General features: G+C 40.5%; 5 protein-coding genes across 7 annotated transcripts; 3 read left to right on the top strand and 2 right to left on the bottom strand.

The window, feature by feature from the left end:
• The first annotated feature begins 691 nt into the window (after positions 1 to 691).
• LOC145708420 (cyclin-dependent kinase 10-like) lies at positions 692 to 3,363 on the top strand. Of its 2 annotated transcripts, none has more exons than XM_081786091.1 (11): positions 692 to 1,131; positions 1,295 to 1,319; positions 1,419 to 1,482; positions 1,587 to 1,751; positions 1,843 to 2,045; positions 2,097 to 2,202; positions 2,245 to 2,349; positions 2,391 to 2,550; positions 2,633 to 2,776; positions 2,873 to 3,027; positions 3,129 to 3,363. In XM_081786091.1, exons 1-11 carry the CDS (start codon positions 905 to 907, stop codon positions 3,263 to 3,265), a joined length of 1,491 nt encoding a protein of 496 aa, XP_081642217.1. In that variant the 5' UTR covers positions 692 to 904; the 3' UTR covers positions 3,266 to 3,363. The 2 variants fall into 2 exon arrangements, with proteins under 2 accessions (XP_081642217.1, XP_081642216.1); XM_081786090.1 differs by having other exon boundaries at positions 700 to 1,131; positions 1,587 to 1,742; positions 1,834 to 2,045.
• A 23-nt stretch (positions 3,364 to 3,386) lies between these two features.
• On the top strand, positions 3,387 to 6,402 carry LOC145708417 (sodium-coupled monocarboxylate transporter 1-like). The gene is made up of 8 exons (XM_081786087.1): positions 3,387 to 3,580; positions 3,629 to 3,736; positions 3,780 to 4,062; positions 4,146 to 4,258; positions 4,301 to 4,514; positions 4,559 to 4,732; positions 4,776 to 5,249; positions 5,291 to 6,402. The coding sequence occupies exons 1-8, from the start codon at positions 3,491 to 3,493 to the stop codon at positions 5,656 to 5,658; spliced, it is 1,824 nt and encodes a 607-aa protein (XP_081642213.1). The 5' UTR covers positions 3,387 to 3,490; the 3' UTR covers positions 5,659 to 6,402.
• Positions 6,403 to 14,911: 8,509 nt separating this feature from the next.
• On the top strand, positions 14,912 to 17,538 carry LOC145707776 (uncharacterized). 2 transcript variants are annotated; one of them, XM_081785352.1, is made up of 7 exons: positions 14,912 to 14,967; positions 15,209 to 15,413; positions 15,487 to 15,696; positions 15,787 to 15,892; positions 15,940 to 16,097; positions 16,157 to 16,238; positions 16,285 to 17,538. In XM_081785352.1, exons 3-7 carry the CDS (start codon positions 15,568 to 15,570, stop codon positions 16,401 to 16,403), a joined length of 594 nt encoding a protein of 197 aa, XP_081641478.1. In that variant the 5' UTR covers positions 14,912 to 14,967; positions 15,209 to 15,413; positions 15,487 to 15,567; the 3' UTR covers positions 16,404 to 17,538. The 2 variants fall into 2 exon arrangements, with proteins under 2 accessions (XP_081641478.1, XP_081641477.1); XM_081785351.1 differs by having other exon boundaries at positions 16,279 to 17,536.
• A 111-nt stretch (positions 17,539 to 17,649) lies between these two features.
• On the bottom strand, positions 17,650 to 18,562 carry LOC145708857 (uncharacterized). The gene is made up of 6 exons (XM_081786554.1): positions 18,542 to 18,562; positions 18,378 to 18,500; positions 18,166 to 18,338; positions 18,055 to 18,087; positions 17,906 to 18,010; positions 17,650 to 17,854 (listed from the first exon to the last, which is right to left on the bottom strand). Exons 1-6 carry the CDS (start codon positions 18,560 to 18,562, stop codon positions 17,665 to 17,667), a joined length of 645 nt encoding a protein of 214 aa, XP_081642680.1. The 3' UTR covers positions 17,650 to 17,664.
• A 2,574-nt stretch (positions 18,563 to 21,136) lies between these two features.
• LOC145709850 (propionyl-CoA carboxylase beta chain, mitochondrial-like) lies at positions 21,137 to 23,369 on the bottom strand. The gene is given in 9 exon segments (XM_081787555.1): positions 21,137 to 21,483; positions 21,546 to 21,753; positions 21,798 to 21,956; positions 22,051 to 22,170; positions 22,217 to 22,388; positions 22,433 to 22,640; positions 22,643 to 22,718; positions 22,754 to 23,091; positions 23,162 to 23,369. Coding segments are annotated over 9 exon segments (1,611 nt in total). The 5' UTR covers positions 23,358 to 23,369; the 3' UTR covers positions 21,137 to 21,349.
• Positions 23,370 to 23,888: the final 519 nt, after the last annotated feature.

Raw genomic sequence — 23,888 nt, 5'->3', positions numbered from 1 at the left:
CATTGCACGGCGGTTGCGCGACGATCGCCGCAGAAAGTGGCTCAGCGTGTCCATTTCCGATTCAACTCGCTTTAAGTCCAGTTTTCATTCTTGGTCCCGTTTGGCTGAATTATTTACGTAAAGAAATAGAAAGAACAATCACATGCGAAACCTAAGAACTGCTCTCCCGGCACTTATGAAAATGCTTGGAAAGAAGAGAGAGCACTTTTCAGTGAAAAGTGTTCACAAGCTGCTTTTAATTAAAATGATTGAAGAGCTCAATCAATTGGCAATTGCGTTTTCGATCGAATTCAAGCTTTCAAAACCGAGAAATATATAGAATCGCTCCTATTGTGATTTGGCGAGTGCTGATGACTATCGATGTTAGTTATCCTTGAAAGATTCAATAACTTGCGATACACTGGGCAATTTCCAAATCCTAAGTACCAATTTCAAACGCTTTTACCCTTAAAAATGAAGAATTATTTACGTGAATGGGTATTTTCTATTATTTATGGCAGAATAAAAGAGGCTAAATCCTAAGCACAATGGAAAATTCTCGAAGGCTCTAGTGCTAATGCAGAAACTTAAAGCGATGCATTTTCATTGAGAAATAAGCTCTTTCGTAAAATCATAACTGAACCCGCCTAGAGGTTATTTTACAAAAAGACAATTAGTGTACCTTTTCGAGGAGAGCGATCCTGCTTATTCTGAACTGCCGTTCTTTTCACTTTATTGTTTCTTCTTTTATAACTTACGAAAAGTCTCTTTTCCCCGGTTTTCTCCGATTTTGAGAGCTTATCCCAGACTGCGCTGATTGGCCCCGCCTGTGGGCCACAAACTCAGCCAGTTGCGTAACATTTCCCTGAGCGTAGTATTTTCCCTTAGCCCTCGCCGAGAGAAAACTCAGAGAAGACGAAGGGAGATGATCAGAGGGGACGACAACTACGTACCCGTGGCGCAGTTCCCAAAGCGGGAGCCGAAGAACAAGCCCGCGCAGACGAGCTACAAGGGTCTTACAGGCTCTAATTCAAGCAACGCTGCTTATTACGGCTCTAGTAGCATCGGGCGAGCATCCCATCATGGCCTGTCCAGTCGGAGTCAAGTACAGAAAGATGCAAGAGGCCAATCTATCCAAGTAGATTCTTCCAGGAACGGCTCACTATTGCCCATTTCTGACGTAACCGCATATTCGCATTTTCAGGGCGATTTGGGTTTACAGAAACTAAAAATCAAAATCAAGAATCTTCTCTGCAGATTTTTTGCTTTTAACGAGTTAGAATGAACGAGAGATTGATCATTGAGCCTAAAAAAGACTCAAAAAGAGTGAAACCAAAAAGGTAACGTCCGATTTCGAGAAGTTTCATTTCAGAAAACTTGCGCCTGTTCAAATAACTTGACGACTTGTGCACTTTTGTAATCGCTAACGGTTGATTCAGGATGAGCGTCGAAAATCACTTCACAAAGATCGGAAGAGAAATCTCTCCTACGAAGATAACCAAGGAACGCTTTTTTGAATTATCGATGATCAGGAATAGATCGATCTCAGTGGACACTGGTCCAGTTGCAACTGGAATTAATAGGGCTGTATTAAAAAGCCAAAGTAGACAGTCGCCGCGCGCAAAGTCGAAAAAAATCGGAGGATGAAGCGTCGAATGTGTCATCCTCACGTTCCTACTCGAAGCCGCCCAAAAAGCTGCCCCCAATTGTCGACGTAAAAACATTGGAGCAGAGTGAGATCCCCGAGAGACTCAAAATGGGTCGTTGTAGGACTTGTCGAGAAATGTCCTCGCCGTCTAAATTTGAAAAAAACAAAACTCGAGTGACATTTATGGACAATTTCCGGAACACGAGCGAAAAGACCAGTTACAGAATTCGAAAAGCTAAATCGAATCGGAGAAGGAACTTACGGCATTGTGTACAGAGCGAGAGACACGGCTGACGACGAAATCGTGGCGCTGAAGAAAGTCAGAATGGAGAAAGAACGGGACGGAATTCCAGTCAGCTCGATTAGAGAAATCTCCCTTCTTTTCTCGCTCAAGCACGAAAACATTGTCGATCTAAGGGTAAGTCAACTCTCCTCTTTTCCGCCTCTTTTTGATTGTGACTTACTACAGGCAGTCGCCGTTGGACAACAACTGGAGAGTCTATTCCTCGTCATGGGATACTGTCAATACGATTTGGGATCGCTACTCGACCACATGTCCAAGCCGTTTTTAGAAGGTAAACTCGTGGCCCAATTACACATTGATCACCTGCTCATAGATCAAGTAAAGTGCCTGATGGTTCAAGTTTTGAGGGGGCTAGAATTCATGCATTCGAAGTTCATCGCTCATCGGGATATTAAAGTCTCAAATCTTCTTCTGACAGGTAAAAAAAGCAAATGCGCCTGATTGATTTATGTGGTCTAGACGACGGAGTGCTGAAAATAGCAGATTTTGGACTGGCAAGATCGTTTGGTACTCCTCGGAAACCATCGACGCCAAAAGTCGTTACTTTGTGGTATAGAGCGCCCGAAGTGTTATTCGGCGATAGCATTCACACCACGGCTATGGATCTTTGGTCGGCCGGGTATGTATTGAAAGCGAATTTAAGAAAACAATCGATGAATGGCTATTTAAATTTTATCTCCGAATAATGCCATTTTGTTTAGGTGCGTTCTGTCAGAGCTTCTTCTTCACGACCCCCTTTTTCCCGCCCGAAACGAGATTGAGCTTATAGACAAGATAATAGATACGATTGGAAGCCCTAATGAAACTATTTGGCCTGGTTATGGCGATCTTCCGCTTGTAAAAGGAAATGCTTTATAGATTCTTTATTTTCACGTCCCTCTAGAAGTAATTCTACCAATTGGTAAATTTAATATATTTCAAGAAATTAGAGCCAAAAAAGGTCGATCGCTGAAAGTCCAGCCATACAATAATTTGAAGTCGAAATTTCCTTGGTGGAATTCCGAAGCTGGATTTAGACTACTCAACAACATGCTCGCCTATTGCCCTTCAAAGAGGATTACAGCAGCAGCGGCACTCAAACATCAGTACTTCAGAGGTATTTTATTGACTTTTAAATCGACTTAAAAATTTAGGAATTTATTTCATCTACAGCTATTGAATAATGAAGATTAGATCAGCAGTTATTCTTTTTTTAAGAGAATCCACTGCCTTGTACGTGTGCAGAAATGCCGAGCTTTCCAAACTACAAAAGACAGAACCAGAATGACCGTAAGAAAGAAAAGAGACAAAGCATTCCGGATCAGCGTAAACAGAGTACGATCACGTTAAGCTGACATCATTTACTACTGTTAACTAACGGAATTTACTGTATTAATAGGGCCCATTGTCGAATGATCTAGTATTGTGTAGTAATCTCGAGAAAATGATGGGATTTTCCGGTCGCTTAAAAAATCTTATATATAGACTGAGGATTTCGGCTCTGGGACATCTCAATTTTGCAATTTTATCCACTTGAACGACACTTTCAATTGAGCTAGAGAGAATACACGCAAGAAGAGATGGGCGAACGAATTATCGACTTGACTTCTGAACTGCCCACCCTATCACCTGAAGACTACTCAGTGTTCAGTGGTCTCCTCGCAATTTCGGTAAATATTGAGCATTCCTGGGTAGCTTATAATAAAAATTAATTCTAGGCATTTATCGGGCTCTTCTATGCTTGGATTGATTCGAGGAAGAAAGAAAATAAATTAGAAAACGATTCCATCTCCGATGAGGATACCTATCTCGTCGGCAACCGTTCTGTAAGTCCTGAAAACGTGTCACTCAGGTTCAAGGCTATTTCAGATGTCTGCCTTCCCAGTAGCTCTGTCGCTGACAGCTTCTTTTATGTCTTCAATCACGGTGATCTCCACTCCCGCCGAAATCTACTACTTTGGGATAATGTTTCTCTGGTACGGCGTTTCTTATCTTCTCGTCTCATTCATCACTTCCCGTATCTACATGCCCTTCTTCTATCGCCAAGGCTACACCAGCTCTTACCAATATATCGAGAAGCGATTTGATCGGCAATTCAAACTTATCCTCTCTGTTGTGTTTACTTTCAACGCTATCATTTATGCTGGCATCGGTACGTTCCTTCGTCATCTATGTCGTCTTGTGCGTTCTAAAATGTGCTTACCCATCTTCAATTGTTAATATGTTCTATTTCAGTCGTGTATGCTCCCGCTGTCGCCATCGAGAAAGTGTGTAATGTTCCGAAAAATGTGGCCATCGCTATCATGGGAGTTGTTTGTTGCGTCTACACTTCCCTGGGCGGCATAAAGGTAATGTTAAACGATCCGAACGCCATTCAATCTTGGTTCTAGGCCGTAATTTGGACGGATGTTGTCCAGTATATTTCCATGTACGCCGGTTTCATTGCTCTAATTTGGAAAGGGTGCAAAGACATGGGCATTGAATTCATCTATTCAACGGCGCTCGACAACGGCCGACTTGCATTCAACGACTTTTCCATGGACCCTCGAGTCAGACATTCCGTTCTCTCTACTGTCTTCGGTGCCACCTTCGGCGTTTGGCTTGGTAATACTTAAAACATTCTATTTGAGGATATAAACTCTTGATAGGGGTTTACGGGACAAACCAATCAAACATCCAAAGATACATCTGCTGCAAATCCGAGGGAACTGCACGAAAAGCTATTTGGTTGAACTCCTTTGCGCTGATTGCCATCAACGTAACGGCCGCTTTCTCTGGACTGATCATGTTTGCCTATTATGTCGGTTGTGACCCTCTAGCAGGTAATTTACGTTAATTTTGTGCAATTGATAAACGATCTTTTAGCGGGGGTAATCGAGCAAAAAGACCAGCTTGTGCCATACATGGTCATGCAGAAATTGGCTGAATACAAGGGGCTCCCGGGCCTTTTCCTAGCTTCAGCCACATCTGGCACACTCTCTACTGTATCTAGCGGTATAAACGGCGTATGTGCTGTTCTTATCGACGAGCTGAAGGGCAATTTCCGCGTAATCCGTCAAAACACTTACGTCTGGTCACGAATTATTGTATTTATCGCTGGTATCTTCGTCATTATGGCTGCGTATGGCGCTGACGCTCTTGGAGAAACAGTACTGCAGGCTGCGATGAGTGTCAACGGAATCGTCGCTGGACCGACCTTGGGATTGTTCTCTTTGGGAATGTTTTGCCCCTGGATCTCCAAGGCTCCCGCTAAAATTGGTTATTTTGCCGGACTTGGACTCGCTATTTTGTTCTATGTAATGGACAATCCGACGGACGAATTTACCAAGCCATTAGCCGGTTAGTAATAGCATATCGAGGTGGTCATCTCTTCTTTGTAGTGAACACGATGCAGTGCTTCAACTTAACTTCACTGCCGGAATCTCCCCTCAGCACTGCTACATCCGTTCCTTCGGCTGAAGAGTCATCAAGCACTTTCCAGATCTCCTACATTTTCTTGTCAACGACAGGTCTCTTTACTTGCGTCACCGTTGCATTGTTGAGTTCCTTCTTTTTCCAAATGCCTCCACCTGATCAGCGTGCGCGATCATTGTACTCCAGCTTACTCTGGGATATTCCTTATTTCGAAGCATTCTTTACTGACGACTCTAACTCGCAGAAAGAAAAGCTCTTCCAGGACTCGTCTTCGGACGAGCTCTCGTGTATAGTTAAGTCAACTCCTTCATCTCAAAAGCAACAATTGCTGTGATTCTGTTTGCTACAGATAGTTGATTAGAATTTAATAACGTCCAAAAACTGGTATAATGATGCTCCACTAAAGCAAAAGTACCCAATTTTTTACTCAATTTCATGACTGCCCTCTACCCGACCGTTCAGGCTTGTAGACTTTCAAACGACCCATTTATTCAGAATAAAAAAGTCCACAACCCTGATAACGTCTTCTTCAAGACATAATTCATACAACTTTCTTTTGACCTAACGTTTTTTAGACTAGAATTTATCTATCTTTTAATGTTCTGCTTGTTCAAAATATATTATTCTCAGGGCGAGACCCTAAAGCTTTTAAATTTCTCGCTTTGTCGAGTCTCTCTGCTCAAATCACCCAAATCTGATTGTATAATAAAAGTTTGTTGAGTTCATATTTTCCATTGTCTTCATCCTCTCCACTTTGAGTTTTTGTCGACGGTAAAACCAAAATTTATCAACGACCAAAACCTTTTTTACCTAGCGAAAATTTTCATTCTTCTCGGCCGAGATGATTGCGCATTTGCTTTAGCAAACGTAAGTTAGCACTTCTTTTTCAAAGTAAAAACGTTAAAAATTCTATGACTCGTTAATAAAACCGAAGTGAAGTTTTATCTTCGAAAACTACCTTTTTTCCATCATTTACTCAACTTAACTCTGTTTCAAGTTACATATTTCAACTTTGTTAAAATCTGCATCTTCTTCTTCAATTTTATTAAAAGACTGCTATTTGCCAATAAAAAAAAAAGACATTTCAAAGAACCTTCCTATTCTGATTTATTTCAGAAAGCCAAGCGTAGTCTTTGCAGGTTTTTTTCTTATGGCAGGGATGTAAGACTTCAAGTGCTTATTTAACAAGATTTTTAAGTAAGATAAGAAATGGTTAGGAAGAGAATATTTTATTCTGTTATCAAGAGTTATTCCCTCTAGATGATATTATGAAAAATTGAATATTTCTTCATGATTTCCTAATGCCAGTGATTTGTCAGCAAGATTTAGTATTCATTGTTGCGGAGTACTTATCCGCGTCTCTTTTAATTCTTCTAATTTTCTACTTATGCGGGAGCTAGGAACAATTGTCTTTTGGACAGAAGAGACTTGTAGATTCAAGCGGATTCGGCAGCGAGTCTCGGAGACTTTCATTGCGAGTTCTTGTTCTTCGGTCTCCGTCTTTCAGTCATGAAGCAGCTAATCGAAACACAAATCAAGAATGGCGTCGCGACACCGCCTGGTTCTTGAAATGGGAAACCAAGCCAAGGCTGCTCGCCATAGCTGCGTCACGAAAATGCCATCTATGCCTTGAGAGCTTGATGCTTATTGTCAATGTCGACGTTCTTTCCCTAGCCTCGACTAATTTCAGTCTCGTTGAAATCTTCCGTCAATAGCATACCTCGTTACGTAACAAATATCTATCGGTTCATTCCTATTCTTGAGAATCCGACATTTGTCAGAAGGCATTTGGAAGTTTTATGAGTTTTCCGATCGCACTGTGAGATCAACGAAGCTTATGGGAAAGAGTATCGTATTAACAAAATTATGGGAAAATCCCTGTCAACTTTCTCGTGGAATAATGATGACGCTACAGATCTATCCCCTTGGTAACAAGAAAATAGCAGCCAAGAAAGCGAATGAGTTCAAAAACTTAATTTTGAAAGAAATTACGAACACCAGAAGATGATTCTTTTCGAAGATAATTATTCCCATTCCACAAAGCATTCCACTAATCAAAAGATCAGAACACTGAATTTTGTTTGACATATTGCTTTCAAGCTTGAAGATTGAGTACTTAGTTCTGACGCTTCAGAAACAATGCTTCTTGTGCGAGAATGACTACGTGTGCGTTGAAAAGTATCAGAGCCCTTATCTTTGTCTCATGCTACGAGACAGAGCTAAAAATATTTGCCCCCGTTCTCAGGCGCGGTTCAAATTTAATTGCCTCAACTTGCTTTTGATGTAGCTCTGCCAATTTACATATTTACCCTTTATAACCATATATTTTTAGAATCCTTATGAGAAGATCTAGTGCTTTAATATCTTCGATTTTCGAATTTCCGATTTATATCGGATTTTTATCGGTTTCCCACTTTTCCAACGAGTAATACCCAAACAATTATATATTTTTAGAATCCTCTCGACGTGAACTTTCCTCTTATCGAGTTATTCTTCCGGATTAACGGTTTTGTCGGTCATTTATCGGTTTTTTACCGGCATTCAAGCTAGATAGTGACTATTATACCTTTTCTGAAAGCACTCATTCAGAACTATTACTTCTTCATACTTTCAATCTTCAAATCAAAATATTATCGCTTCTTTATCGCTCCGAACCGCGAGAGTCGATTTTTCGACCAAAAAGGATGAAGAGTCACCAAAAGTTTCTCCCTGTGAAATGAATCATATAAGACCAACTAGAGAATGAAATCGAGCCCAGATCATTTCAAAAAAAAAAGAGAGAAGCAGAGATCAAAAGAGAGAGAGAGAGAGAAAGCGCTAGAATCCTTCGCACCAACTGATCCCCGTCACTTTTCAAAAGCGCGTTTTTTCTTTTCTTTCATTATGATCGAGAGACTGTCACTAAAAAAGAAGAAAGCAGCAAAAAAGAAGATCGAAACAGACATGAATTGAAAAAACTAGAATTGGAAAATGAAATGCTCAAAATGGAAGTTGCCAACCGCGTTTCTCACGCTAAAAATAGTTTCGTGAAAGTATTTCGATGGGCCTGTTGTCGTTTTTTGTCGGTTTTTTTGTTGGGAAAATTGGTTTCAAAGAATTTACAAACAGTAGTCATGTAAATAACGATTCTAGAGCCAAAAAGAAGCAAAGATCATCAAACCAACAATGGAGAAGAATCTTTCGATGATTTTGGATTCCATTTTTGCAGTGGATTTACGTAAACTGGACAGTAAAGAAGCGACTTTTGTTCGTCAAATGAGAGGTAAAATCGAAAAGTTGCAACAACCGATAACAAAAACAAAAGCCATTGCCACCGGACATTCTGAAACTCTCCCATGGATAGTTCGAGACATCGAATACGATATCATATCAAAGGAAGACATGAAATATTCTGATATGAGCGACTTCTGGATGAAACATCCAAAGTATAAAGAACTTGACAGATGCCTTGGGGACACACGACCATCTTCATACAGCTCTACATCCACAGATGATGCCCTCAAAACAAGTTTATGCCAGTTTTTCGAAGAGAATTCCGATTTGGACACACGAGTTCGAAGCGAAGTTCAAGTTCTTGGTCAAATAAAACGTAAACGATATCTGCGAAAGCCATTTTGGATATTGTTGAAGCAATATAAAGCAGAAAAAGGGCCGGAATGCTGTCTTAACACCCTTCGGAAAATATATAAAAAGCATTTTTCCAGCTGGCTATCTCTTCCTGATGATGAATCTATTCTCCGATGCGTCTGCCCGAGTCACCTTCAAGTGGAACTCTTCTGCAAGGCTATAAATCGAGTTTCTATGCGACCTGCAATATCCGAAGAACAATTATTGGACACGACAGTATGCGAAAACGGCGGACATGCAGTCAGATGCTTGGAAAATGCTTGCTCAACATGTGATGACAGCGAAGATGGATATGCTCTTGCTCGAGCACGCCTAGAGCTGCTCATGGAACTTGTACCAGACGATGCAGATGTTACCTATGCCCAGCTATGTGAAATCGAAAAAGTCGACGCCAACAATAACAGATACAAGCGAGAGCAAATTCTCATGCAATGTGCACCAAAGGTGGAGTTCCTTGATTTGCTGACCGACTACCTTCTGAGAGGATGCATGTCTTCTGGTGCCCAAAAGAAACTGCTGAACCACTACAAACTCAACGAAGAGTGCTACAACTTCAGCAGGAGTCTTCTAGACATCTGCACCTACGATAACGATGCCCTCATGATCACGACGGATTACGGTAGGAGTTGCGATCATCAGATAAAGTCTTTACCATCCATCAGAATCATCAGATCAGATTTATTTCAGTCGATCTTGAGGCTCTAGAATATCTTATAGGAAGATTCACAGGGCTATTAAGAACTTTTCTAGAGGATTCGAAGGCTCTAGAATATCTTACAGGAAGATTCACAGGCCTAGTCAGAACTATTTCTGATGATCTGGAGGCTCTAGACTGTCTTATAGGAAGATTCACAGGCCTAGTCAGAACTATTTCTGATGATCTGGAGGCTCTAGAATGTCTTAAAGGAAGATTCACTGGCCTAGTCAGAACTATTCCTGATGATCTGGAGGCTCTAGAATATCTTACAGGAAGATTTTGAAGGGTAGTCAGAACTATATAAGACATTCTAGAGCCTCCAGATCATCAGAAATAGTTCTGACTAGGCCTGTGAATCTTCCTATAAGACATTCTAGAGCCTCCAGATCATCAGAAATAGTTCTGACTAGGCCTGTGAATCTTCCTATAAGACATTCTAGAGCCTCCAGATCATCAGAAAAAGTTCTGACTAGGCCTGTGAATCTTCTGAGTGGAAGGTACATTTCCGAGTTCCAGCGTGACCCAGACCTTCAAACTGCCGGAAAAACTGTCAACGGCAGTCGATCGGAATGGTTACATATTATTCATTCATCAAAATATCCATAAAAAGTGTAAATTAACCTAAAAAAGTATCATATGCTTCGCCTTTGCAAAGACGAAAACGGAAAATGGGAAGAAACAAGATTACAATTCAAAAAACGACCGACCGCCACATTTTGTGAGAGAACTCTCACGAGACAAGAAGAAAAAAACAACATTTGCCCAGACGAAAACTGCCACCTACCATCGAGCCTCCATTGGATTGACGTTATTCTTAAATTATAATTCTGAAAGTTTCAATAATATTTTCTTCAATAACTATTGCCATCAAAATAAAGGACAAACTGATAATTAAGCTCATATTTATAACATTCAGATGATGTAAGATGGTCTTTGAGCAGGGCCATGACCTGCGGAAGCGCCGCTCGCTGAGCAAACGCTTGAGCGTTCGAGCGCATAAGGTAAATTGGCTTTTTCAATATATTTATACTTATAAACCGACTTTTCATACAAAAAAACCGACTAAAACCGACAATAAACGGACATTTCTACTGACTACACTTTCAGTGGAAAGGACTTGAAATGGGCTTTCAGAAAATGTATCATACCCCTTATCTATCTTGAATATTTATGAAAAACCGATAAATGACCGGTAAAACGAGTAAACCGACGTAAAAAGATGACCAGTGGAAAATTGACATCGAGAGGATTCTAAAAATATATAATTGTCCAAGCGTTACTTGTACGAAATGGGAAAAACCGATAAAAATCCGATATAAACCGGAAATTCAAGAATCGGACATATTAAAGCACTAGATCATCACATGAGGATTCTAAAAATATATGGTTATATGGGGTTAGTATGTAAACTAGCGAAGCTACATGAAAAGTAAGTTGAGGCAATTAAATTTGAACTCCACCTCAGCGTTTAAGTGTCCGACGAAATGGCTTTCTTGTATAAAACGATTATTTCATTGTAATATTCAATTCTTTTTTTTTAATCTTAACGTTGATCAGACCTTTGCTCACCGTTAAAATAACATTTTCTGGTTGCGTTTGAGTTTATGATACATATTCTGTCGAAATCCACTTTACAAAAGGACCTTCTTCGTATATTCAAGACAATATTATAAATTCATCTTTAGGGAATGTTGAGCAAATCAACATGACAAGATACTCCTATTCAAGCAACATTCAAAAAGAATAGAAAAATACTGCAACGGAGTGCAATTTTCCGCTCGATTTACGGACGGTTGTTTATTTGAATGCAACGGCTCTATTTTTCTCGAGAAGTACAAACTTGATAGTTGGAAATACAACGATAACTTCTGACAGACAGTGGTATTGTTTTTGCCAGTTCAGACACAGCTGACTTTCCGATAGATCGTCTTACCGATTTTCTACTCTTGAAATTTAGACTCAGTAATTGCTGGAGATATATATATTGTTGACGACTTGAATATAGGATTTTGCTTCCGTCATCGTCTTTTGCCGGAGAAAATAAAGAAATATCAGACGCATATTTATATCATTTCAGCCTCTGGGCCCTGATTTTTTTTAACAACTGTCCTTGGTTCATAATATCCTCCACATAAAAACTCTTTCATTTTTGGACTATAAAATACAAGTTTCAGAAAAATAAATTCTATATTGTCTTCTTATATCCCTTCTCTGTCCCTATTACTGCCCACTGCACCATTTTTCCTAATAAACTAGCGTCATTTAATGTTTTGCGAAACAGCTCTTGTCATTTTATAACAACAAAATGACATGACCAGCTCACGGTCTCTTTGTTATTTTCAAGATCAAATAGGAGGCAGGTCGCCAATAGCGGCGAGGCTTTAGCCTGAACGTGGCGGGTAGACTCGCCCTCTAACGTTTTATCTGGTAGACTGTACATGATAGTGATATAATGACCCTTAAGAACAGGGGTCAACATTAAACCCAAAAATCACTTCGAATTGCTTAATTGCGCTTGACATTATCTGGTCTATGAGTAGCCCCCATTTTATGGCTTACGGTTTGCAGCGACTCTTGATTCTATCGAGAAGTTCGTCACGCGCCCGTGTGTCTTGTAGTCAGCGCCGGGAGGGTGGATTTTTCCTGACATCAAGTATTCTGATGATCTTCAGATTGTTATATACCCGTCTCCAGACAAGCTTCTAAGCTTCAAATGTCTAAATGTCAGAGATTCATTGCCGTCAAGATTATGTAATGCTTCAAAGCCTTCGAATTCAGAATCCAGGTAAATTGAGAGAACCAGTCTCGAGCTCGGAGTTGTACCCATAGATTCTTTTTTGTTTAATTGCAAGATCATCAATTGAGAATATAATCTAATACATCTCGCCCCTCCCCTGCTCTCTAAGGTTGTTAAAAAGAGCTCTATTCTTTTTGGGAATACTATAATCCGTGGCAGCAGGAAGATGCAATCCGTTTCCCATAGAATTTGCATCTTCTCGTTTCAGGCTTTATCATTTCTCGCAGATTATTGAGGTTGGCTTTCTCTCGCACGTGTACACTCTCACTTTAGGACATTCCACAGCGAAAATAGCGGGAATTTGATTGTTGTTGGACCATTTTACAAAGACAGGGCAGTGCCGGAATCAGCGTAACAGCTCATCTTAGCTCGCAGCAATAGATCCTTATGTTGAGCCACGCGTTGAGGGCAGCTGTCTGGTAGACGTTATCTCCTAGACACTGGATTCATTTGCCAATTCGACCAATGTTTGCTTGGTTTCGCCTTAGAGTCAAGTTGTCCCTTTCGTTTTGTGCATTTTTTTTTGTTTTACGAGAGTGTTTGGAAGTGAAGAAGACGAGGAGTGGCACCGGCTGTTTCCAAATCTACGTGTGTGGCGGTCCGACGCCACTCCAACTCGGAGCGCGAAGGCGACTCGGACTGAGCCCAGAGCAAGCTGCAGCGTCTGACAGAGGCGAAACCAAACCGACCTCGTCCGTCGCCTCTTTGCGCCAGCCAGCAGCGTCCTGGTCCCCTCCGCCACACTCACACTCTCACTAGCAGCCAGATCAACTTTACTACTAATTACTCGTCGCTTCTACCCCTCTCGAACACCACCTCCCAAGCACCATAAGAGACTTTTTGCAGAACGAAACCGGGATAAAACATCGACAATGAAAAAGGTAGATTCAGAGAAAAAATAACAAAAGAAGATTATTTTTTTTAATTTGGAATTATTATTTTTTTTCTTAATTGCGCATTTTCTCTATTTATCTTGGAATATTTGTCGGCTCTGATGCGTCAGCTCCTTTTCACAATTGAACTTTTGCCATCAAAACAAACCATTGAAAATGTGAACATGAGCTCTGTCTAGCAGACTACGAGTTCAAGCTTAAAAAAACGGGCGAATTGGAATCTTCGCGTAATCGAACGCGAAAACAGTTTTTATTTTCGCAAAAAAAAAACTGTTACTGAAATCAGTTCTTGCATCTATTATGCAGGTTTATTATAGAGCTAGTGGAATTTTTAAGAATATATAATTGTTTGTATGAGCGGGGCAGGTATTACGTGGTGGTATGGTAAACGATGGGTGGATGAGCCCTGTGTCTGAAAGACAGATAGATCAATAGAAAGTGCCAAACTGGCTGCCGATGCGCAGGATTGTATTTCAGTCTTCCTCAACTCATTATCAAGGGTCCTTGCCAGGTGATGGCGCTATTGCAATTGAGTGTCGCTCTTGCAATTTAAGCCGTGGCCTGCTGCCTTGTTCCGCCCCATGAACCATGATGCGGAACTTTTTGCGTGCGCGTTTATAACGAAGCTGCCCGATAAAAGAGCGAGACAACCACCTCTCTAGCACATAGTTGTTTTCACAATCCTGAAAGCTTAGTTTCTTCATTTATTTTTTTTCAACTCTAGCTTGCTCCCCCGAGCATTTCCCCCTTCGGCTCCCTCACTTGAATTGCCTCATACTCTCCTCTAATACAACTTATCTGTCGCTCTATCTATCCATTCTATCACGCATAAATAACTCGCTAGAGCACTTAATAAAACTTTTCCTGCAGATAAAAGACCCTTACTGTTTAGATGCGATTGAGCAACAATCTCTAGAATACAACACGTGCTATCACCGAAGCCACAACAAAGATTACAAATACTGAGAACGAGAGTAACAGAAGAAGTAGAGTTAAGCCATACGAATCAAGAAATCTTCAGGGGAACACCAGCAGTCCGGAAACGACACTGACTGGACTGTAAATGAAAAGTATCACCAGCATTCCACCTTTGTTACCGAGAAACACGAAATCAAATCGGAGCAGCTTCCGCAGTGCGGGGGGCTCCCGCACAGAGAAAGAGAGGAAGAGCGAGAAACTATCGCTGGTGTGCGTATTAAAAAGACAATTTTGTGGATGTTTCCAGCCCAAGCTTGAGAGTGAGAAAGAGACGGAAGATAGCCGCGCATTCGATAACTTGTCACCAAATACGAAGAAACGACCACTTGATTACAAAGTTTTGAAGCAGACTCAAGTGTTTTCAGGAGAGCAGTTGAAACGAGATTCAGGTTTAGCTATGGGTCCAGGCTAGCGTGCTCTTCGAAGCGATAAGAAATTTCAATAACACAACCAATGGCAATCATTACCACAGACTTAATCCGATCTAATTATTTATTATTATTCTTGCCATCCCGAGATTTTCAATTCAATATGAATACGGTTTCCGCCCCACTAACTTTCATAAATCAAATTACAGCTTTTCCAACTGTTGTAAAGGCAAGAAATGGGGCACTATTCACTTCATCAGGGACTTAGACCCCGCCCTATCAGGTACATTTTCAAAATATTTCATCATTTTATCACTCCAATTACTGAAAAAATAGTCCAGTTTGTTTCTTCCTATATAACATTTATGAAAGAATCAAATGAAGCATAAATTGTATCTTTTATTACGTAGGAATCTGAGTTCAATAATATTGATATTCATCGCTTCAATTCTCGTTATTTTTTGGATAAAACTTTGAAATAATTAACCTTTTCCTTGAACACCTTACTAACGCAAGAAGTTCAGAACCATTCAAAAACTCGAGACCCTCTGTTTCTGCGCAGCATGATGCTCTTCTACAAGAAAATCTCACAGACTGTGGATTCTGCCTGGCACATCCCAAGTTTCCCGCTGGAGTCTACTCGAAGATCGACGTCAAGCCGCTTAAAACATACAAAAATACTGATGATTCGATAGTAAATCGTCCATTCGAAGCCATTGTTCAATTCGGGTGAGTTTGCGATCATGAAAGAATGCTATTCCTAAATTTATCAATGCCTCCATTTATTTATTTCTCTTTATAGTCTGTGGCGAGACGAGCAAGATTTTTGAAAATCTGCGAAAAAGGAAATCACACAGATTGCAGATCTATTTCCAGAACTGCAATGTGCTGCTTACAGAGTTACAAGCGTGGACGAAGAAAGCTGCCATTCAACCTGTTTAGAAGCAGCTCTAAACTCGACTTTGAAATCGTAGTCGTTGATGTTCTACCGGATGCTAATCCAGGATCTAAGGCACGGTTTTACTAGATAAAACAATTTTGAAATAGTCACCTAAAGACCTTCTCGAGGCTAGACATGTTTCTCCTGAAAACCTTTTTCAAGCCAAAGGTGGAAGTAGAAGTGGTCAATACAGGAGCACACCCGATTTACGTACAACTCGCACTTCATGAACAACAACTGCTGTTTGAGACCAATCTCCTTGCGAACGGTACGAGTTCTCCTTTCTTGAACTGATATATTTTATCGAATTTAAAGACGGCAAAGTGGATGATACAAGCTTCCCGACTGTTTATAAGAAGGTTGAGTCCGGAGAGTCAAAACGACTGTTCAAAGGATTCAACGATGAAAGTCAAGACTTTTACGAGAAATTCTTCGAAAATTCGCCAAACATCCCATCGCAGCTATTCGGAAGTGTAAGTCTTTATTCAACTATGAGCACATTCCATTCGATTTGATCATTTCTGCTTTTCAGTTAAACATTATCCCTCAATGGTGCAAAGCGTCGGAAAATCTCTCTTCGTTCTTCAATTCAGAGAACTACTTCACGTATTCAAGTAAATATTAAATAAGCAATAAAGAAAATAAAAGCTCTAGATCAAGACTGCGATTCTACCTTGGCTGAGTTCTTCATGTTAAACTTGGAATGGCACCGGGAATACTTCGAAAGCCTACAAAAGCTCCCCTCTCGAAGAAAGCCCAAAGGGCGCCGTCAGTCATAGTATTTCCTCATTAATTTCAAGCATATCCTAAAAAAATTAAAACAAAAAAAATAATTCGATCTTCTGCTGCCATCCTTTTGGATTCATCATTTCGCGCCCATGGCATAATTTCATCTTTTTTCTGGCCAGCCGTTTTACTTTCATTTCTATCGTTGGCTTCATAATCTTATTTATTTATTTTCTTCAACTTCAGAAATCAATACAACTTTTCAGTTTACTTCATATTCTGCTTACTTTTTGGTTAGTTTCGGCTACAAACAGTCATCTGCAATACTAAAAATCTTTTAACTAATTTTATAAAACTATTTTAAAACTTAAAACTCGTAGAAATAGTCGCACGAATTTTCGTTTTATTTTTTCGGTGAAAAAGCCCATCTAAATTTCATTTCGCCAGAGTAATCAACAGCTGCTTGTATTTACGCGCTTCATATATGTTTATGTTTATTATTGTGTTTCCAAGCTGATTTGCTTCTGTTTCTTAGTTCATCAAAGTTTATTCTCACCTTCAACTACCCATCTTATCTCCTCCTTTATCTTCATTCAAAATCGTTGTAGAAATTCTTTTTCGTTTAAGCAATCCCTACGTCACCAATCTGTTGTTCAAACTTATTCCACTTGCTTTTCAGACGACAACAAAGCAAGCAATTCCTCTATCCTCTCAAGTGATGTCTTCAACATACAACAATTTCAGTATCACAATCAACTTCAGTTTCCTCTTTTCACGTTTTTATTTATGATCAGCACAAATCAGAAAGCAAAATGCACTATCTATTTTCACAAGATAAAAAAAACACCGTTTTTCAGTTTTAAAAATCCAATTTTACACTCAGGAACCCTCTATTTTTTAAATTACAGTAGCTTTAAAGGCAGAACAGGTTCATAATTGCGTGTGTCACCAATTTACTGATTTCAGCTGTTCGTTCGAATAATTGCGGATTGTGACAATGACCCTACAAGCAGATGTACTAAATCCGAAATAAAAATTGTATATTCCTCATTTCTCTAAATTGTGCTGAGTTTGCGTGACTATTTTAAACAAAACGTGATACAAATGAATCGCTTTCTTCTACAAACGCATTTTGATGCAACTTACCTTTGAATACAGTAATATAAAAATTATTGATCAGAATTTTTCAATGAATAATTAATTTATTTCGCAAATTGCTGGATTTTCAGTAATAATTAAAGTAATAATCGCAACTTGAAAAATTCCTCTTCAACGAGTTCAAATTAGTCTTCAACGAGTGATTGAGGCGGAGGCTTAAGCTGGGTGACCCAAGTAGCTCTTATGAAAATTGCATCTATGGTAGGGATATCCCCGTGCCTGTGGCGTAGTGAGCAGCATTGATTGTGTGAGTCTGACATCGTCCTGCATTGTTGATGATTGAAAAACGTTCCAAAAGAAAAGCTTTGGATTGTAGAACCAGCGACGAAGACGGTTAATCGACGATCTTAAAACATAAATAAGTTTGTCTACTAGTAGATGTCTAATCGTGTTGTACCTGAATGCTAATTTGAAATCGTCATTCACGGCAGCATAGAGAAGCGGATTTACAACAGAGTTCGCAGTCATCAAGTATGCTGCCCCGTTCATTATCGCTGGATAACTAAAATCAATATCCAAAAGATTTCATTAACGAGCGAGACTTACTGTGGCGATGCTTTATTTACGGCATTTATGTAGCTAGGAATTTCCTTTGATCACGTTCAAATTACGAAGAAATTACGATAATTACGAGTCATTTATTTGTTAAAGTTGAACCTCTCCTGAAGAATTGCCATAATCCAAAATGGCGTGTGGCAAACAATAAAGGCCGAAAAGAGCACTAATATTCGATATGTAACAATTCTTTGGTAAGCAATTGCTTGCGGGTTCCCATGCGTCGTGATTGCTTCTCGAGTCACTTGAAAGGGCTCGTTTTGATCTTTTCTCAGCTTAAAGTAATTCTATAAAGTGCCCGTTCCTGACGTTACTCTGACAATAATTGCTGCTCCAAGCACAATCAAATGAACAGCCGTGATCAAGTAGGAACATGTGAAGACGATGATAGTGCTCCAGAATGTAAATCTTGCTGCTGCCTCGGATTCGTTCACAACCTACCAGTTTTTAAATTTACATTTATGGAAACTAGGTATACCTCTCTCGTTTCTGGGTGCATAATCATAGGAACGCAAAGTATTTTCTTTTCAACAGAGCCATCGTTGAATTCGCGTTTTTGCTCTGCAAGCCCGTAATGATAAATTTTTGGCAGAGAAGCACATAGAGCAATAAGGCAAGAAAAGGCAATCAGGACTCTAGCAGACAGGGACGTGCGCTTCTGCGGAAAAAATAGCAGCAAAGTGCGATCCCATGCAATCGCCGCCAACAACAATGAAGAGGCAGACTGAGCGAAGGTATCGCTTCCATACAGAACTTTGCAAAAAAATTGGCTTCGTGGAAAGTTTTTCAGCTCGTAAATTCTTTGAATCACGGCGTCGACTAAGAACACTGTGTGCAGGGATTTCGAATGCTGAATCTGAAAACTCGTTCGTTATTCGAATCCCGTAGCTATATCAACCAGCGAAAGCGCTAACAGAAACATATGGCTTGGCCGTTGACGCAGACGCTGTTGTCCACAAATTAGAATAACTAACAAGTTGGCGAGGATGCCAAAGAAGCAGAGCACTTGGAAGAATGCCTTAAACTGGGTTTATAAGAGTGGCAAACACTCGAACTAGTATATTGTCGTGCTACTAAGGCCACGTTCAAAGTTTCTAAGCCTGAAAAAAACGGCTTGAATCTCTTTGCCACATTTAGCGATTTTCTCTTACTGAACATATTGACATTACCGTCAGTCAGAGGGATCATCCTTTCGAAGCAGAATCATGTCGTTCACGAATTAAGAGAATACTATACGTTCGTGTATATCTTGTGCGGAGAATTAGTTTCGACATAACTGCACAAATGAAAGTTCAAATAAAGTGATTAAACTTTAATCCGTTACGTAGATAAACCTTAGCTTGAGAACCAAATTGAGCCCATCGGACCCAGCTGGAGGCAAGGGGCGGAAGGTCGAGTTGCTGCTGTAATCGTAACTGTAGTTTTCATAATCATTTTGAATATTGTCTCTCATTTCTTTTTGGTACTCATTTGGTCCGCAATTGATTTATTCTCCTGAAAAAAGATAAACAGATCGCCTATTGAAACATTATTTCGCTGTTTCGCTCAACTGCAATCGAAATTGACCACGTGACCCCATCGTCCCGGCGGAGTATATTCTCAGGGTTCGCGCAATACAAAATGTAAAACCAGTGTCCGTACAGGATTATTCATAAATTACCCAGATGCGCTTCTGCATAATCTCCAGTGCAACTTTAATCATTAATGAATTGTATTATTATTTTGATTTCAGCAGTAAGTAATCATCAAAATTTAAAATTTGTTTTTTTTTTCCAATAAATTCTGAAACTCAGAATATTGCTATTTTTGCGAAATGCTGAAAATCCAAAGGGCCAAATCATGCGTTCTATATTAAATAACAACTCTTCTGTGCATTAATTATTCATTCTGATTGTTAATACAAATATTTATGTAGTCATAATATAAGAAATTAAGCTGATTCGAAGAATTTAAATTTTTTATCCCTTACTCTTCTTGGCGTTCTTATTGAGATTTTTTCTTAGAGATTGCAACCTGGGCTCGGCTAACTGAGCTGTGTAAAAACCTGTCACAGGTCCTGTTTCCTGTTTTTGGGGTACCTGTCTGAGTACCTGTGTAAAATCGGGGAAAAATTTTTCTAATGCTGTTCCTGTTTCTGACTAAAACAGGCCTGTTTTTTCCCGCTCAGGTTCTGACCATAGACAGGTTCCTGTGTAACCTGGTCAAGAACTGCATAAATCAGGGAAGATGTTTAAAGAAATCAATAGCGAAAGACGTATTATTTATATAATATACGGTATAAAGAGTTAACTAGTCAAAATAACCGATAAATTCGCGTCTTTTTGTTTTCTTTTGTAATATTTTTCACAGAAATATCCTGTTTTTGGCCTGTCACAGGGCCTGTTTCCTGTTTAGGCAGGCCCTGACCTGTGTAACCTGTTACCAGAGCTGTGTAAAAACTGCCTGTGTACCTGTGTAAAATGTGGGACAGAATTTTTTCCTGTTCCTGTGTCTGTTCCTGACACAGGTTGCCGAGCCCAGATTGCAACTACCTTAGGTTCACATCTTATTTCTTCGTTATTAGGTCTGACATCCTATTTTATAAGAAGTGGGAGTGAATATTTCTCTTCTTTGATGAGGATTTCCATGGTAGACAAAGTCTTTTAACCCTCCATGCGCCCTCACCTCGAGGATTGGCTCCAATAAAATGGCGTCCTGCCCACGCTAACTTGGGCACATACTGAGAGCCCGTTCATCGTGCTCCGCGTAGAATCCGTCCTCTCGCACACATTACTATTAATCGATACGATTCTCTACTTTCAGATTCTCTTGCCGTAAAATACTCTCACGTAGTAGATCACTGGTTCGTCCATCATTGAGTACTCCTTATTGATAGTGAGAATGAATCCTGCTTTATAATGAAAGAATAAAATTTGAAGAAGCTAAATCTGCAGTCGTCAAAAAGCGGCGATTGATTTAGGGCCTCCTTAATTGATCTGGGAGCATGCCTTGCTTGCCGAAAAGAAGACTGTCACAAATACTGGAGGTTTATATTTTATAACAATTGTTCGCGTTTTAAATATTCTCCGTCTTTTATGAAATCTGTTAGGTATATTCGTTTTTTTGGTAGAGCTTTCGAACTCTCCAGCACCCGTGTACAGAATCGAATAGTTATAGTGGAGAGGCAAGATAAATTAGAAGTTTTTTGTTTGTCAGTATAACATTCAGTTATACAAAAGTTTAGCTTAGAAAGTTGAACTTGAGGAGGAGGGGCTTTCTTGTGAGTGTTTTTGCCCGCAGGATTAACTTAAAGCGGCATATTGGCGTGCTTTTTCCAAGGGTTCGACTGCTTCTTGTTGGCCAAGATTGCCAAATCGGCGCAGATTTGACGACGAGTTGTGACGGGATCGATGATGTCGTCGACATAACCCCGCGTGGCAGCTTAAGTAAACAGTTATTCCTTTGTAATCAGCTCTGGGGAAATTATAAGTTCTTTCTCGCACCTGGGAACGGATTGGCGAACTTGTCAACATATTCTTGTTCCTGCTTTTCAGCTTCCTTTGGATCTCTGAAAATGATAGAAACAGCTCCCTTGGCGCCCATGACGGCGACTTCCGCGCTTGGCCATGCGTAGTTAGCATCACCCCGGAGGTGCTTCGAGCTCATAACATCATAAGCGCCACCGTACGCTTTTCGTGTAATGACAGTAATCTAACACAAAGGAAAGAGAAATGCTTGGTGAAGATTGCCCTTACCTTTGGAACGGTAGCTTCTGCGTATGCGTAGAGCAGTTTTGCGCCGTGTGTAATAATACCATTGTGTTCCTGAGCGGTACCGGGAAGGAAGCCAGGGACGTCGACAAAAGTCACAATTGGGACATTGAAAGCATCGCAGAATCGAACAAATCGACCAGCCTAGCATATTTATATTCATCATGTCAATATTAGCGTGAATATATGAATGCAGCAGTCCATTTACATGCTTCTTTCGCAGTGCGGCTGTAATTACCTTGATCGAGGCTTGAATATCTAAGCAACCAGCAGCAACTTTTGGCTGGTTGGCGACGATTCCAACGGTTCGGCCGTCCATTCGAGCAAATCCAACGACGATATTTTTGGCAAAATCGGGCTGAACGAAAGTTGTAAGCACTTCTTAGGCTATGGTTGGTTCTAACCTGAATCTCCCAGAACTCGGAGTCATCGATAACAGGATTAATAACATCCTTGATATCGTATGGGGTTGTTGACTCTGGAGGGATGACGGTTTCCAAAGAGGGAACAAGTCTGTCGGCTGGGTCAGACGCTGTAATTTGGGGAGAGTTGTCGCGGTTTGAGCTGGGAAGGTAACTAAAAAAGGCGGTAAGAAACCGATCGAGGACTAGCTGATAAACCTGAGGAGCTCTCGCATTTCGACGAGCGCCTGAATATCGTTCTCGAATGCTTTGTGGGCAACACCGGAGATTTGAGTGTGCGTCTTGGCGCCACCAAGCTCCTCTTGGGTGATTTCCTCGTTTGTCACAGATTTGACGACGTCAGGACCAGTAATGAACATGTAAGAAGAATCTTTAACCATGAAGGTAAAATCAGTCAGGGCGGGGAGTAGACGGCACCACCAGCGCAGGGTCCCATAATGACCGAAATCTGAGGAATAACACCTTTTTGTTGGGTGAGCATTAACTTTCGATTCAATCAGTTGTGATTGTTACTGACACCGCTCCTGAGGCCATTACGTTTCGCTGGAAAATATCAGCGTAGCCGGCGAGAGACTCGACTCCCTCTTGAATTCGGGCTCCGCCAGAGTCGTTGAGTCCAATAACGGGCGCTCCGACTTCCATCGCCTGGTCCATCACTTTGCAGATTTTGATAGCCTGGGCAGAAGAAAGCGAACCACCGAAGACAGTGAAATCTTGCGAAAACACATAGACCAGTCGTCCGTTGATGTAGCCACGACCAGTGACGACCGAGTCGCCAGGAAACTTGTTCTTTGGATCATCCATTCCAAAGTCGGAGCATCGCTGCTCAACGAACTGGTCGTATTCAACGAAAGTGCCTGTTTACCGAGCTCATAAACTGTTTTTAACTAGCACAGCGTGCGAAATGAAACTTTTGATGAGCCGGACCTTCGTCAAGAAGAACTTCGATCCTTTCTCGGGCGGTGAGCTTTCCTTTCTTGTGCTGCGCCTGGATTCTTCGTTCGCCGCCGCCGACCAGCGCCTGGGCCCGTTTCTCCTCGATTCTTTCGGCAACAGAAGCAGCTGCGTATCTTCGCCCAGCGAGAGAAGCCACTCGTGGAGCCAAAAGCCTCAGGGAACGCATTCTGAAAGAGAAAGTCGGTAGCAAAGGCTTTTCATGGAAATACAGGCATTGAAAATCTACTTCTAAAATTTTAACAGTTGATTTTTTCAAAAACTTTTGACTCAAACATGACTTCCCAAGTAAATTTCACGCGCTACTTTGCCATTTGCGATAAAATTTTGGTTCGGCCTGAATATAACGCAAATAATATTCTTTATTCATCAATTTAGACTAGAATAAATCTTAAAGTTATGGAAAAACAAGCGAACGTCAACAGAAGCCAGCTTAAAATTCGGCTTGCTACTTTATTCATTTGATTGCTGACAAGATTCTTTCTCTGAAAACTAGCGCTCCAAAAAAGCATTCGTGGGCGGTCGCGCGCCTTAGCGAAAATGGGCGGCGGCTCTGCCAGAGAAAATTTTGCTTTAATTTCTTTTTATTATTTCAAATATTTAATTTTAAATCAAAGCTAGAATTGCCCATAGTAATTTACCCTTGTTTACTCTCATGAAAAGAAAAATTGTTAGAAAGATGTTTTTTTGTTGAAAATTT

Source organism: Oikopleura dioica, chromosome XSR (assembly GCF_907165135.1).
Source record: "Oikopleura dioica chromosome XSR, OKI2018_I68_1.0, whole genome shotgun sequence".
Lineage (NCBI taxonomy): Eukaryota > Metazoa > Chordata > Appendicularia > Copelata > Oikopleuridae > Oikopleura > Oikopleura dioica.
The sequence above is the reverse complement of the archived record's forward strand: the minus strand, read 5'-3'. Positions and strand labels throughout refer to the sequence as shown.